This window comes from Tachypleus tridentatus, chromosome 7 (genome assembly GCF_004210375.1).
Source record: "Tachypleus tridentatus isolate NWPU-2018 chromosome 7, ASM421037v1, whole genome shotgun sequence".
Lineage (NCBI taxonomy): Eukaryota > Metazoa > Arthropoda > Merostomata > Xiphosura > Limulidae > Tachypleus > Tachypleus tridentatus.
The window spans coordinates 160,811,868-160,827,714 of NC_134831.1; the positions used below are offsets into that span (position 1 = coordinate 160,811,868).

General features: G+C 35.3%; 1 protein-coding gene across 1 annotated transcript; it reads right to left on the reverse strand.

The window, feature by feature from the left end:
* Positions 1–4,960: 4,960 nt before the first annotated feature.
* LOC143257039 (venom protein 302-like) lies at positions 4,961–13,349 on the reverse strand. The gene is made up of 3 exons (XM_076515134.1): positions 13,151–13,349; positions 7,434–7,554; positions 4,961–5,318 (listed from the first exon to the last, which is right to left on the reverse strand). Exons 1-3 carry the CDS (start codon positions 13,198–13,200, stop codon positions 5,181–5,183), a joined length of 309 nt encoding a protein of 102 aa, XP_076371249.1. The 5' UTR covers positions 13,201–13,349; the 3' UTR covers positions 4,961–5,180.
* Between the last annotated feature and the right edge of the window lie 2,498 nt (positions 13,350–15,847).

The following is a 15,847-nucleotide window of genomic DNA, read 5'->3' on the forward strand; positions in this document are numbered from 1 at the left end:
AAAGAGAATACAGCGATTGAACTTCAAAGAGCATGATCAATAAAGGTTAAGTCAACAAATTATGGATGTGCAAAGACATTCTGTCTACACGTCAAATGTAAGACAATTTCAACTTTACCAAGATGCTAGTTCATTTTTTGAAACATTAGCTGATTTTCTCTTGTTATGTATTACAATTTATCTCCAATTTATTGTATTGTGTATTATAATTTGAAATAGCCTGAACTTGAGATTTAAATATATAAGTTAATTAAATATTTAAATGTATCAAATTTATGATATTTGTTTGTTGGATTTTTTTATTTTTGAATTTTGCGCAAAGTTACTCGAGGGCTTTCTGCGCGAGCCGTCCCTAATTTAGCAGTGTAAGACTACACTTCCTTGTCCTTCCTCTGGATGGCTGCACTACACGAGCCATCGAACACCATGTCTTTGCCTTCCTGTGGGGTGGCAAGCCTGAGGCGGTGTCTCAGCTCTCCTTGACGCTGCCACCTCGCAGGGGTGGTTTGGGCATCCCATGCGTCTGGACCCAGTGTCTTTTCTTTCACCTATTCTACCATTTTTTGCTGTCTGTCTTTGGAGGGCCACCCCTGTTGCTACCTCGCGAGATTCTTGGTTTGCATGGGGCACAGGCTCTTTGGTGTTCTTTTGGGCCTGCATACACCTATGTATTTTGACACTTTTTCTTGGTATGTCGATGCTGCTGCAGCGATCCAGCAGTGTCACACCATGTCTGCCGATGTACCGACGAGCTCCCTTTCCCTCTACTGCCTGCTGGTCCCGAATGTACTCTGCTGTGGGACGTTGTTCGGGACCGCATTGCGCTGCACCATGTTGACAGCTACCTCCAGGCTTTCAACTGGCGCATTGTACATAACATCCTGCCAGTGAGGGAACGTTTACACCTGTGGAACTCTGGTACGACTGAGTTGTGTCCAGTGTGTCACATCCAGGTGGAGTCTGTCTTGCAGAGGTTGGTCCTCTGTCCAACATCAGCGGAGATCTGGAAAAGGGTTGCTCGCCTTTTCCGGGTTCTACTGCTCTCGGCGGAAACTATACCGGTCCCTGTTCCCGGCCATCTGGCCTTTTCCTTTTAGTATTCCGTAACCATCTTTAAGTACGTCATTTGGCTTGCTTTAAAACCAATTTGTTTCGAGCAGGTGCCAGTGTCGTACTTTTTGATGCTGGGAGGGGCCAGGTATAGGCTGTTACTCCGCCTTGAGGCGGAGTATTAGCGACTGGGTTCCGGGACCTTTTACCATCTCTGGCGGCCGGACGTCTCGCCACTTTGTGCGTTGGTGGGGAATTGGGTAGAGATTGGATTCTGAGTCGCCCTGCCTCCACTCTCGATTCTTGGTTTTTATTGTTTTATCTAGTATTTATTTAATGTTTTTATATAATTATGTTTTTTGTATTTATTTAATGGTTTTTTGTATATATTTTACGGGTTTTGTATATATTTAATGGTTTTTTATGTATATTTAGTGGTTTTTTGATATATATTTAATGTTTTTTATATATATTTAGTGGTTTTTTGATATATATTTAATGTTTTTTATAATATTTATTTTTTTCCATTTGTCTATATTTCATGTGTTTTTTTACTTGTATGTATTTTATATTGTTGTTTTTTTTGCACTTATTTCATGTTTTTTCTTTTGTCATGCCTTTTGTACTGTTCCTTATGTTGTGAATAAATTCAAACTATCTGGTTCGATGATCGGCTGGTGTCTTGCCGGACAACCCGTTGAATGCTCTTGCTCAACGCCGGCGAAGTTTTCTTGGGCCGACCACTTGAAATTCTCGTTCCGTATCCCTCAGGGTCTTTTAAGTAATTTGCAACAGCAGTTTTACTCCGCCCAATCTCACCAGCAATGGTACGTTGAGAGAGACCTTGCTTTTGCAGCTCGACAATTCTGCCACGTTCAAACTCTGTCAACTTTTTAGCCTTTGCCATGTTTTTACCCAACGTAACACAGGAGATGTCAGTGGAAGATGTTGACAACGCTAATGCTTGAACACAAATGACTAAATTTCGTTACATGTTTACCAATTAACGCTTCGTTTCTGTATGGTCTTAAATTTTTGACCAGCTAGTATTTAGGCTAATTTTATAGTGTTCACATTTTCTCTATTAAATGATATTTTTTTTCTATTTTCCTTTTTTTTTATTTTCATCTTTCAAAGCTCTACTCAAATAAGTGGTTGAGTCTAACAACGCAAAATGCATATTTTTTCTTTATGTTCATTTGCCTTAAGATTTTGGCCAGCAGTGTATTAATCATTTCACACAGGTAAAGATTAAATGTCAAGACAAATGGACTTGTTGAAAAGGTTGCCTATTGAAACAGGTGATACATAAACCTATACAGAATTGGCTTTTGGTGATGTGGATTTTTTATATAGGCATAACGTTAAGTATGTAACCTTATGGCTTATTGGATTATTCATTGAGGCCATTATCTGGTTATAAAAGTACGATATTAAAAATATTCTGAAACTTCCTTCTCATATATTTTGTTTTATTCATCCCAGCAGTCAGTAAAAGTCACATGGCACGTGATAAGAAATTGGTTGACGAACACGGTTATTTATGGTGATAAAGATATTATTTTATAGCACCATTTTTGAATCTCAATTTTGTGGATATTTTAGACTTATCTGTAGTACATCAGTGTACCCGAGTACCGCAGAGTCGAAAGGTTCTCTTTCGTTTGGCATTTTTCATTAACATTACCAACTTAACGTCTGTTTATCTTGATACAACTTTTCCTTAACCGGCTACACTCGTCATTCTGTATGCGAGACTTTGCACTGTTTAAGATTGCTATGATCCAGCGGTAACTATGTTTTATCTTATACTAAGTAGTGAAATATCACACTGTCAAAAAATAACTATGTGATAATTCCACCAAAGATAAATATGGAAACGTGTGAATAAAACATGGAGTTTCGGGTATAACCAAAACCTACTAAGGAAATATTCGAACAAACGTCTGAAGAAATCATTGTGTGCTAACGATAACCAGTAATTAAACATGTAAATATGTTATTACACGATAGTGCAAAACAATAATCATTACAGTAATCTGAGTAAATCGAGATGCATGACAACAATTATCTATAATTATAACGAAATGTAAGATAAATTAGTGGACTACGTAAAGACGTTAATCAGTAATTAAACGTGTGAATAAATAAATTACGATAACGCTAATCAACAGTTAACACAAAAGTGTATGAATACACAATTATGTGAGAAGGCAATAAATATATTAAAATCAATTCTCTGATACTGTATTTATCGAGTTCGTGATTTTCATTTCATTTAGAAAATATCTTACTACACCAATCTCGACAAGCCTAGTTTTATTTGGAATTTTATTAAGAGCTGAAGAACAGTGTTATAGCTCAGGTAATCCCTGAATAGCTATGCGCAAAATTCAAACCAATTTTTCTTCTGTTTGCGACTGTAGAAATATTCTCATGACACGAGACTTTGGAGAATAGTCATACTGGTGTTATCCACTTTCTCTCTTATGCGACTTTCTTTGTGTACGCAAGAAAAAGGAGCAAAAGTCTGTTGGCAATGTGTTAGAAGGATCGGTACGTATACAGTTGAATAAATTGTTATGAAACCGTTTCTTTGGTAACCTTTCAAACAAAATCAACTTTTGTGACTCTTGGCTGTGGTTACAAGTTAACGAGCCTTCGTTGACCTCAAATCTCTGCTTATTATCTTGCTATCAGCGTCAGGAAGTATGAATAACTTTACTGAATTTTGTTTGGTGGAGGGATGTTTTTGTTTTAATTTCGCGCAAAGCTACGTGAGGGCTATCTTCGCTAGCCGTCCCCAATTTAGCAGTGTAAGACTAGAAGGAAGGCAGCTAATCATCATCACCCATCGCCAATTCTTAGGCTACTCTTTTACCAAAGAATAGTGGAAATGACCATCACGTTATAACACACCCATGGCTGAAAGTGCGAGCAGGTTTGATGGAACGGGAATTCGAACTCGCGATCTTCAGATTACGAGTCGAGCGCCTTAACCATCTGGCCATGCCGGGACCCTTGGTAAGAGAAAGTCCACTTTTGTAGGTTAGAATGTTGGTTCTGCTTAGCAACTGTAGCTAATTTAGATGCGTTTCTATAATGTGCAAGTCTGTAGTTTAAGAAGATAGGGTTGGTAAAAGAGTAGCCAAGAGTTGGCGGTGGGTGGTGATGAATAGTTGCCTTCCCTCTAGTCTTACACTGCTAAATTAGGGACGGCTAGCGCAGATAGTCCTCGAGTAGCTTTACGCGAAATTCAAACAAACAAACAAAGATAGGAAATTCCGATGTAATTTAATTCAAAATTATCTATAAATAATCTGTAAATTTAAATGGAAACCGATATACAATTCTAACCTTACGACAATCGACCTAACAGATTGAAGTATTGGGATATTACTAAAATAATTGTTAGAAAAAATCAAAAACAGAGGTTTTGCGCAACTATATACACATATTTCAAAGTGCAAAGATAATAAAAGTTATAAATGCATTTATGAAGATAAACATAAAAGAAGAAATTCAACGAATATCATTAAAAAATCGACTTTGCTTGTTTGTATATTTTAGGGTCTTATTTTATTGATTTAACTAAAGGTGATAATTAATTTTCGCTAGTTGACTTTCCATTGTTCGTCTACACTAACGAGTTAAATTTCACGATTCTTTGCTGAAGAGTACAAGTTTAATTTTGGTGGAATTATACATACTAACTTTTCTTTATCTCTTTCATGTATACAAACAAACTGAAATATTGTTTGTCATCAGCAACAACTGCAGTAGGTTTCAGACACCAGATGTCACTTTATGTAAGCGTGTTTGATGGCAGCCTAAACATCACTTACAGTTTGAAAGTGTTGGTTACGTTGCAGGAATAAAATTAGAATAACTACAAAAAAGACCACCAGACTTCATTTATAAGCAATATATTGATACAAAATTAGAAATTATATATCGAAGCATTACAATATCATAGCAGCGTAATTAGAGTAAAGTATTTTTAATGTTACAAAACTGAGTTGTTAATATATTCCATTGTACTACCAATGAGGTAGTAACATACGCATCGTTGAAACGATCATGCTATTCTCTACAGTACGTTCCTAATATTCATAGCCTTGTTCACGTTCTTAAAGCTTGCGACAAACACTCAAACGTGGTGGTAAAGTTGTAAACATACCCGAAAAGCGCTCTTCGACACAAGTCAGCCCATCTGCACATTTGCCCATCCACCTGTGCCAGGGTCCTCCACACAACTCTCCTTCTCCCTACAACAAAAGAATAAAGTCTCACAGCAATATTAGCCATGAAATTACCAATAGGATCTTACCCTCCCCCACCACTAGTTGACATTTTATTTAAAATACATTTCTTCTAAGATATGTACGCAATAAATTAAGTGTTCGTTATTGACCATATAACCCACAAAAATATAAACTGAATTAACATCAACATTGCATGTAATATCACTGATTACTACTAATAACCTCAAACTTCAAAGCATTTATTTTTTACATAGATAATAAATTATTTATTTCATGTTTTTAAACATTCTTTTATAAGTCACACACATATAATATATATTTTCTCCAAGCCCGTTCCCTTGGCTGTGGTTTCGCTATATATATATTATAACCAAAAAATTTAAGCCATAAACCAAAACATATTAACATGAAATAAAATACGCTGCAAATTTTTAAAAAGGATCCTAGGGTACAAGCTACAACGTGAGATTACAAAATATATCCGAGGTTTTGGAAGTGACTGAGAAGTAGAACCCACATTATTATTATTTACAAATAAGTACCTAAATTTCAGTTATTTTTCTTAAATTAAAACACAGAACAGTAAATGAAGTACAGAAAACAATTCTCTCTTTTAGTTACGAAATGTGCACTCGTTTGTTGCTTGCCCTAATTTGCTAGGCCTTATCAAATTTTGGATGTAAACCAAACTAATTTTGTTTTACATATTATATATGAATTTTGAAATAATAAACAATTATAAAGTACTATATCATTACTACAGAATTCCAATATACTTTGTCAGGCTTAGTAATTAAGCTGTATAATTTCTCAAACTCACTAGTACCTTACCTTCTCATTTAGGATCTACAATGGAAGGAAAGAGTCTAGGGCAAAAACCAAGAAATCCACGTTTCAAGGTTAACAAATTCAGGCGTATCACCGTTAAATTAGAACTCCAAGAAGCACGATAAGAAGTAGTAGCTTGTTTTATCTGTTTGTTGTATTTTTCAGAAGTGATAATACAACAAAGATGTTACATTCGAAATAATAACTGATTTGTTTCGTAGGCTTACAATGCGTTGTTGGATAACGTAAAAACGCGGGAAAGAGTTCAGATAAAACCAACGTGACCACTTCCTTCGAGGAACCTTTTATAACATGGAATGTTAAAATGCTTAGATAAATTACATTAACAAGATTGAGTATAACCACGATAACAATAAATAAATACAAATTAGAGGACTTATTAAGCATGCTTTTAATAATCGAAACTGTAAATATTAATTTAAATATAATAATGAGATATAATTTTCTCTTTTACATTTCTAAATGTTCTATTAAAAAAAAGGATACGCAAGAAAATTCTTATAGTACAAAAGTATTAGGATAGGATACACAGGAAACACTATAGAATATAAAGAAATATTAAGTTAAGAATACATAAGACAATTCTTAAACAACATACATAATTATTGAGATAGGCCTCAGTGGCTCAGTGGTGTGTCCGTAAACTCACGCCGCTAGAAACAGGGTTTCGATACCTGTGAGGGGCAGAACACAGATAGTCCACTGTGTAGCTCTGTGCTTAATTTCAAACGTAGAAACAAAATTAAGATAGGATACAAAGAAAACATTCTTATAAAATTTACAGAACTAGAGGGCACCCAGCAGGGACGCACACCTGCGCCACGCAGCGTTGATCATATTAGGCTCTCATGAAATACAAAAATGTGTCCGAAAGTCCGTCATTGTTTATGGACATTCGGACTATTTTAGTAGGGCAACGATGAATAATATTCCACGTATGTCCACCAATTTCGTCAGAATCCTATCATTCTTGACTGAGTTATAAAGCAAAAATAATATTAAAAATACGTCACTATATTAACATACATGAATTTTCTTGTTGTCAATGGCTTTACTGTGACCTTGATCTTCCTAAAAATAATCTTTCTAAGTTGGTTCATAATCCAAATGTAAACCAACTTTGGTCCAAATCCATTCACCAAACTCATGCTGACAAACACACATAAAGAAGAGGTAAAAACACAACCTCCGACGACGAAAGTAAAAATTTTACTTTCTTACACAACAGGCTTAACTTATAAATTCACACAAGACATATTATCACTTTACCTTTCCGCAGACTTTACAACAGTCACATTCGTCGGTTGTCGTTCCTGCTGAACAATCAGATGGGTCAAGAGGTGGGCATCTGTCCAGATCACAAGGTCGGCAGGTCAGAGTATAGACAGCCCTACAAAAACCCAATTCTTCCTTCAATAAAATGAAACAATACCTATAAAAGTAGTAAGGATGTAGAATGCCTAACCACTTAGAACCTTCACAGTGTTCGTTTGTCAATTCAGTATGTTTGTTTGCTTGTTTGTTTTGAATTTCGCACAAAACTACTCGAGGGCTATCTGTGCTATCCATCCCTAATTTAGCAGTGTAAGACTAGAGCAGGGGTTCTTAACCAGGGGTGCGAAGATGATTCCCAAGGGGTGCGAGGATGCCCATGAATAATTAAAGCAAATCTATATTTTTATATAAGAGTATGCTTTATATTTTTATATTTAAGTTTCCAGGGGGTGCGAGAAATGATTACTGATTTGAAAGGGGTGCAAACACTGAAAAAGGTTAAGAACCACTGGACTAGAGGGAAGGCAGCTAGTCATCACCACCCACCGCCAACTCTTGGGCTACTTCTTTACCAATGAATAGTGGGATTGACCGTTACATTATAACACCCCCACGGCTGGGAGGGCGAGCATGTTTGGCGCGACGGGGATGCGAACCTGCGATCCTCAGATTACGAGTCGCACGCCTTAACACGCTTGGCCATGCCGGGCCTCCAATTCAGTATGCTGTTAAAGTTCTAAAAATACACATGTATGTTAATGAGGAAAACAATATGTCAAACACGATTTATAAACAAATACCGAATTAAAGCTTTTTAGCGGGTATCGTGATGGTGCTACTCTAACACTCCCTTTTCTTTTGAAAGTTATACTTTCAATTGTATGCTTCCTTTCTGATGACCTAGTTGTGAGAGTATCGGATTATAAACCTTAGGATTTATGGTTCTTTATCCTTTGCTACACGTATTTCAGTCCTCTATTTGTACTCGCATTGACATTTTAAAAGTTCACCGTGTAGAAAAGCGGTAAGTCGTCTGGTTGCCAGCTAAAATAGAGGTTCCATTCCCCTCGGTTTATTCTTCAGATAGCCATATGACTTTGCTATAAGAAAAACACACAGATATTGTATCAAAATTATATTTTATATCTATCTTAAGTATTTGTGTTATATAAATAATGCAAATATACATAAAACAACAATAAATACTTTTGTGTTTCAGTGGAACATTAATTTACGTTTAAAATTTCATAAAGATAAAATTATACTCTTGTATCGTTTATCTTCTTTCTACTTGACGATGGCCAGAACAAATACGGCCAAACGTGTAACAAAATTTATTTTGTAATAATAAATAATTGTAGTTATTTGGTTAATTTCTTTTATTAACTGTGAAAAAGATTTATGAGTAAATAAACTTATACCACTGTTAACTGTATACACTTTGAAATACGAGATATGTGAAGAATCATGATGTAGCACTAGCGTTATTAATGGTACATATTCCATAGAAAGTATTTTAGAATGTCCAACGCAAACGGTATCTTATGTAGCTGGGGTTCAATTATCAGGTCAGAGACCCCTACTGATCGTAGTCAACTAGCAACACCCCACCAAACGGGGTATCTGTCCAGTTTTTTTAACAATGTAATGATATTACTGTAAGTTTTGTTATTTGCACGTAGTTGAAATTGCGGAGCATACTCCATTAAAGTCATGTCTGGAATCCCGAAATCTTCGATGGACGATACACACTCAGCGCTTGAAACCTACTCTAAGCTATATTGCCTCAAGATACTTGAGTTGCTTTCTCTCGAGGCTGTTTACACTCCGGCTATACATGTATCATATATTCTTGTAGTTGAAAGTTTACGTTTTGTTGACGAATACTTTAGTTTTCCTTAATGGTATGGCTAAAGGTAAACTCTGAAAAACAAAATCCCCATTTTGGGGAATGTGGTTTCTATATATCTTTAATGCATTTCACGCTATTATCTACTCTGGAACTCAACCACCAAAGTTGCCTATTTGTTTTAACTAATACAGTCCCGGTTTTCCTGAAGATTAAGCTAAAAGAAAGGACCTTGATTAATCTCAAAGTCTCCTACATCGGAAGGAAGTAAGGCAACAAACGGATGTGGCGAAATAGCTTAACAAGACACAATGTGATCAACAGTTGCGACCTAGATAAAATATATTCGGAAAACATATTTCAGTGCATATTACACCCGTGTTTGTGTGTGTGGTGTTTTATATTAATCTGGTTACATAATAATTAACCTATTTTAGATGCGTTGTTGTTCCTAGTCGTTACCAGAAATGTGTAGAATCATTTATTACCCTGACCACTGTTGAGGTACATTTTTTCAGATTGATAGTTATAACCGATATGATTTTTTCTACAGTAGAACATCACATGTAATTGACGATTTTCAAAGAGTAATTAAATTTTTCCATGAACTAGGGCTTTGTTTGTTGATAAGCAGGAAGTCACACAGTGAGCTATTAGAGCTCTGCCCACCGCGGGTATCGAAGCCCGATATTTAGCGTTTTGAGCCCTCGGACTTTCTGAGGAGTCAACTTTTCACTTAAAATTGTTTGTTTGTTTGTTTTGGAATTTCGCACAAAGCTACTCGAGGGCTATCTGTGCTAGCGGTCCCTAATTTAGCAGTGTAAGACTAGAGGGAAGGCAGCTAGTCATCACCACCCACCGCCAACTCTTGGGCTACTCTTTTACCAACGAATAGTGGGATTGACCGTTACATTACACGCCCCCACGGCTGGGAGGGCGAGCATGTTTAGCGCGACGCGGACGCGAACCCGCGACCCTCGGATTACGAGTCGCACGCCTTACGCGCTTGGCCATGCCAGGCGTGTTAAAATTGTTATTTATGTTCACTGAAATAAAGCTATACAAAGGGCTACCTGTGCTTTGCCCATCAAGGGTTTTTAGCAACATAAGCCCTCAAATATGCCACTATGGGGCTCATTTAAAATACATTAATAAGGCTTTGATATTTTCTGTTGCTCTGTTTCAAAACATTTGAGCTCCATGTTTCGTTTAAACAAATCAACCTGCATTGCTTGTGTATTTTTCAAAATAAAGTTTTAAACAATTTTTGCTAAGAAAGAATGCTGCATCTTCTGTGTTCATTTCTTAATGAATCAACTGTAAGTTTAAGGACTTACATCGCTAAAATCCGAGTTTCGAAATTCCTTAGTGGGCAGAATATATTATTATATCATGTAGTTATGCGCAAAAAACAACATTTCTGTATTTTACTTATTCATTTCAATGATAAAAAGTTATCCTGACATATCTGTAGTACTTTGTTTTTGCTGGTTTTTCTATAGTATTTGTTGTTTTCAAGACTAAACTAAATAAAAATCAAATGTAGAAAAACTCCTATAATTAATTTAGTAGTAAATGGCTTTATTTTACTTGATTTTTGAAAATGAGTATTTTAAAGGACAACCCTACGTGTTACAACTTCTGCCATTAAAACTTAACTTAAGACAATGAACGTAGAGCTATTTTGTGTTCGAAATACACGAATAAATACACACACAACAGATTATAATAATTAGTATTTGAAAGTTGTTTCCTGTTAGAAATCAATGCTTTAAAACCGCAATAAAGTATCTTACTTAATAAAATTGTATTTAAATTGAGTAAGAATAAAGTGTGTGTGTGTGCTCTTACAGCAAAGTCACATCGGGCTATCTGCTGGGTACACCGAGGAGAATCGAATCTTTGATTTTGGCGTTGTAAATCTGTAGACTTACCGCCGCACCAGCGGGGGACAAGAATAAAAGAGAGAGAGAGAGAAGTTAAAAGTAATATAATGTAAAGTCTAGAGAATGGGTAGATTGAGTAAGACAAAATACACGAACATGATTTTTACGTAATATAATGTAAAGTCTAGAGAATGCGTAGATTGAGTAAGACAAAATACACGAACATGATTTTTAACAATCGCTGTTAGTAGCAATCAACTTGCTATGAGTAAGTTCGTTGTACGTGTCTTGTTATTCGGAAGCCACACAATGGGCCATCTGCGCTCTGACCACAATAGGGAATCGAGCCCCGAATTTTAGGGTTGTAAATCAATAAAAGTACCAGAGGGTGTTTTGAGTAAGTAACAGCTAATAAATTAGATCTTTACGTAGTATATGTGTTATTAAAAGAGCTAACGACTTTATTTTCATTTATAAAAACTGTTATATTACAACTTTACATAATTAACTATACAAAATGTTATAACTGCTATTATAATGAAATTATTTACCAGTTTTATCACACTTTGTTAAATCAAAATGTAATATCTAGATTATTTCGGATTTCCGGAATACATAAAACAATATTTTTTTTGCTTGGGGTTAAAAATGTTACAACTAAGGAATTATTAATTCTTATTAGTAATAATCCGAAATTTGATTTAAAGCATTTAACAAATACTGTAGCATTATCAAACAGAGGACCACTATTAAACCATTGTCACTGGTAATTCCATTGCATGTAAAGTTAAAATTAAAAGGCTTTGAAGTTATAACAATAGAAACATGCGATTACAATAATTTTACACTGGTTTTCCCATTGGGAAATTTTAAAATATCTTTCATCGACAGTTTCAAGGTAATTTAATACTTGACGTTGGTAAACACAAACTGAGAGGACATGTGAAATGTCGGAACGACTTTTTATGTAAATTTGGTATTGTTCCGTTAGTGTAAATTTAAACTTTATTGTTTGTTTTTTGAATTATACGCAAAGCTACACGAGGGCTATCTGCGCTAGCCGTCCCTAATTTAGCAGTGTGAGAGCTAGTCATCACCACTCACCGCTGACTCTTTTACCGACGAATTGATTGTCATATTATAACGCCCCCACATCTGAAAAGGGCGAGCATGTGTTTGGTGTGACGGAGATTCGAAACAGCGAACCTCAGATTACGAGTCGAACATCCTAACCACCTGGCCATGATGGGACCTAAACTTTATTGTAAATTGGCGATATTTCAATACCTAATTATCATAATTTTTTGAGACCACAGAATTCATTCAGAAGAAAAAACATATCCACTACTTCATTACAAATAAGGCATACCACCTAGATTTATATATCAATATAAAAACGGACATTTTCAACTCTAAACTGATAAACTTTTCAAAGAAATTATGTTACACTGTTTACTATTTACAGCTTAATAGGATTTATTTTACAATAAAAAAACAAAAACAAATCGTGAATAGACCTCATAAATTCACCCTCACAACATTCTTGTGCACAGAAGAGATTTCTCTTACCGAATTTTGAAGGACTTTAATTCAAGTTCTGAGGAAGTTTATCCATAATTTAGGTGCAAATTATGAGTTAAAATATTCACAAAATATCATGACTTTTTCCAAACTCTCTTGTTTACACTCTGGTTCCTCAGAAATAGTTTAGGGTACTGTTTTCTCGTGATTTTGTATTTACCGCCATTATTTTTGACCCCGTTAATTTAAACTTATTTTGTGTTACATAGTTACTGCATATATTACTCAGAGTGAAATTGGAAATAAACCTGGTGACGAGTAAAGCCACGTAAATACATTTTTCATGCGTTCTCAGTTTCAAAGGTTATAATTCATGGTTTCATCATTTCGGGTACTCTCGCTGTTAGTGATATTAGTATGTTAATATTATTAACGTGTTAAAGAAAGACACTTACCCTGTAAAACATACAAGTAAAATGACGATGAAAACGTAACTAGTCTTCATTCTGCTTGTTCTCAGGTTCGACAGCAATCAAACACTTGTTCTTTACTGGTTTTACTTCTCCAACTGAATCGGTTATTTGCTCAGGGTTCTTCTTATACTGAATATCGCGTGTGGTCGTGAAGATGTCATACTTCGTGACGAATTCAAGGACAAAAACCAGGAATTCCCCACTTTACAAACAATTCGTCTTTAACCAGTCACGCTGAGTTTTTACACCATATATTTACTCAGACTACGACTTGACGGGTTTTCCACTGCACTCATATGTAAGCTTGCTTGTATATGCTTATTTGTTTCTTGTGTAGCACAGAAACACTGATAAGTACTTACTTAAAAGCTGGCGTATTTTAGCGTCCTCAAAGGTGTGGAATGTTTATTGAATTATTTGAACATCTTCTGAAAAAAAAAACAGTTGTGCATTTTTTTCAGTATTAAGATTTTCAGCACTTTTATTGCTCATTTCATCAAAATATTACATTTCAGTGGCAACATCAAAACAGAAATTAAAAAAAATGTCAAACAGTGATCAGATGTTTATAGTTTTTCTAGGGATGGTGGTTGAAGAGTGCGAGCTCAGTTATCATTAGAGAGAAAGGGGCTATCTCTATATATTTTCAACTTTTAATAATTTCTTTATTTGTTATAATTCTGCTACGATGTATAAATATGGTTAACATTCGAAGATTAAATTTCTTTCTGTTTCTAATAGCAACAAGCTCAAAACTTTCAAGTTTTATCTATAGTGGAAGCACGAGACTAGTGGAAAAGTTTTTAACTTCCAGATCTCTCGATCTTCTAGTCCCAAGCTCATGTCCTGTTACTACAAGAAAAAAAAAAATGTGCTCTGCATTTTGCGACGTTGGTTTGTTTTTTTAATTTCGCGCTAAGCTACAGGAGTGCTTTCTGCACTACCGACGCTAGGCCACTTTAGTACGTAGATATGTTGTACTGTGATGGTCAAACTCTCTTGTTCGATCAGACAAGCATAGTCTGAGAATTGGCTGTGGGTGCTGTTGACCAATTGTCTTCCTGGTAATCTATCAGTTTAAAACTAAGGATGGCTAGTGCAAAGAGCCCTTGAGTTGCTTGACGCTAATATCCAATAAACCACGAATTAAACTGTGGAAATGGCTTTTTTTGCCATCACCTCTCCATGGTTACCTACCTTACAATGATCAACATGTATTAGCGCTGTTCTGTGGTATCCTGACTGGATTCTACCTCCTTATTTGAAAAAAAAAATTATTACCTTGTTTAATTTAGAAAAAGAAAAAATTTGGCGTGAAATGTTTTAGAGATATTTGTATGGTCAGTGAAAATCTATTTAGTATAGAATATTTTTGAAATTGATCGATGATCAGACAAATGAAAGAAACGATGTTCAATGATTTAAAGATGAGTGCAGTCAGAAATGGAAGATAGCACATAGAATATGTTCATAAGACTAAATAGCAATAAAGCAACTGGTGTGTTTCATCTTAGGATATTTTTAACATACTTACTTCCTTGTAACCAGATTGCGGTTTGTTAAATTAGGGAAGGATTTCACTCGATATTTTCTTTCATCTCCGCGACTATAACTTCAGTTAGCATCCGAAGGGAATCCCCTGATTAAATATTTTAAAATTATAATTCATTTCTTTTGAAAATGTAAAACTTAAACATTCTGCACTGTGAACCCTATTTGTTATTTGTCTTTCACACGACCTTTACTCTAGTGATTACCACGTTTACACACATACACTAACAATAACCTTTTTAAACTGAATCCGTGTGTGCAGTATAATTAATTCCTTATTTAATCAGGTGTCTTGTTTAGTATCTAATTCTTGCCTAATCACACTAACTTACTTAACATTAGAGAATGAATGCAAAAGCACAGTATGGCTCTTTATAGATTACCAAAAAAATTACAATATCATCAACGTTTTTAGTAAAACACAAATCAACGGAGACTCTAAATTAAGAAATAAACACATATTTTTTCCAGTTTTATTGTTTATTAATTTCATTTTACACGTTCAGTGCATAGAATTACATCAAACATGCTCGTCCTTCCAGTCGTGGCTGCTAAATTAGGGACGGCTAGCGCAGACAGCCTTAGTGTAGCTTTGCGCAAACTTCATAAATAAACAACCATAGAATAATAGTAATATTAGGATAATATGGACGGAAGCTATGTAAATTCATGATTAATATAGGGTTACCTCAGAACATGAAATATTGCCTCCCTTATATGTAATTGTAAGAAACGCAAAAGCGCCAGTAATACACACAATATAAATCTACAAGTTTGTGTGCATTTCTACGTGGAGCCAACAAGTCTTCATGCCAAGTTAGGTGAAGTTCCATTAACAAGGGGCGAAATAGTAGAAATAAAAAATGCGAAAACGCAAAACTGAACATTTGTATGTATCCCCGCATGTACCGAATGAACCATTCATATCAATTTTGGTGAAGATCCACCCACGCATTGCGAAATAGATATAAGGGCATGCAATAGATAGTACTATTATATTTATATAGAAACTTTTACTGGTAAGCAACATGACATAAAAGTATTTGTTGGAACGCATTGTCACCAAAACGCAATGGCTTTTCTATATATTAGAATTTGTTAATATAACTGATGTACTACAGGGGCGCA

What these genes read in the sequence shown, in the direction of transcription:
- LOC143257039 (XM_076515134.1), bottom strand. Translation starts at nt 13,200, where the DNA reads ATGAAGACTAGTTACGTTTTCATCGTCATTTTACTTGTATGTTTTACA. An exon ending in TTACTTGTATGTTTTACAGG is followed by an intron (nt 7,555 to 13,150) that starts GTAAGTGTCTTT and finishes GGGTTTTTGTAG; the next exon opens with GGCTGTCTATACTCTGACCT. An exon ending in GTTGTAAAGTCTGCGGAAAG is followed by an intron (nt 5,319 to 7,433) that starts GTAAAGTGATAA and finishes CTTTTGTTGTAG; the next exon opens with GGAGAAGGAGAGTTGTGTGG.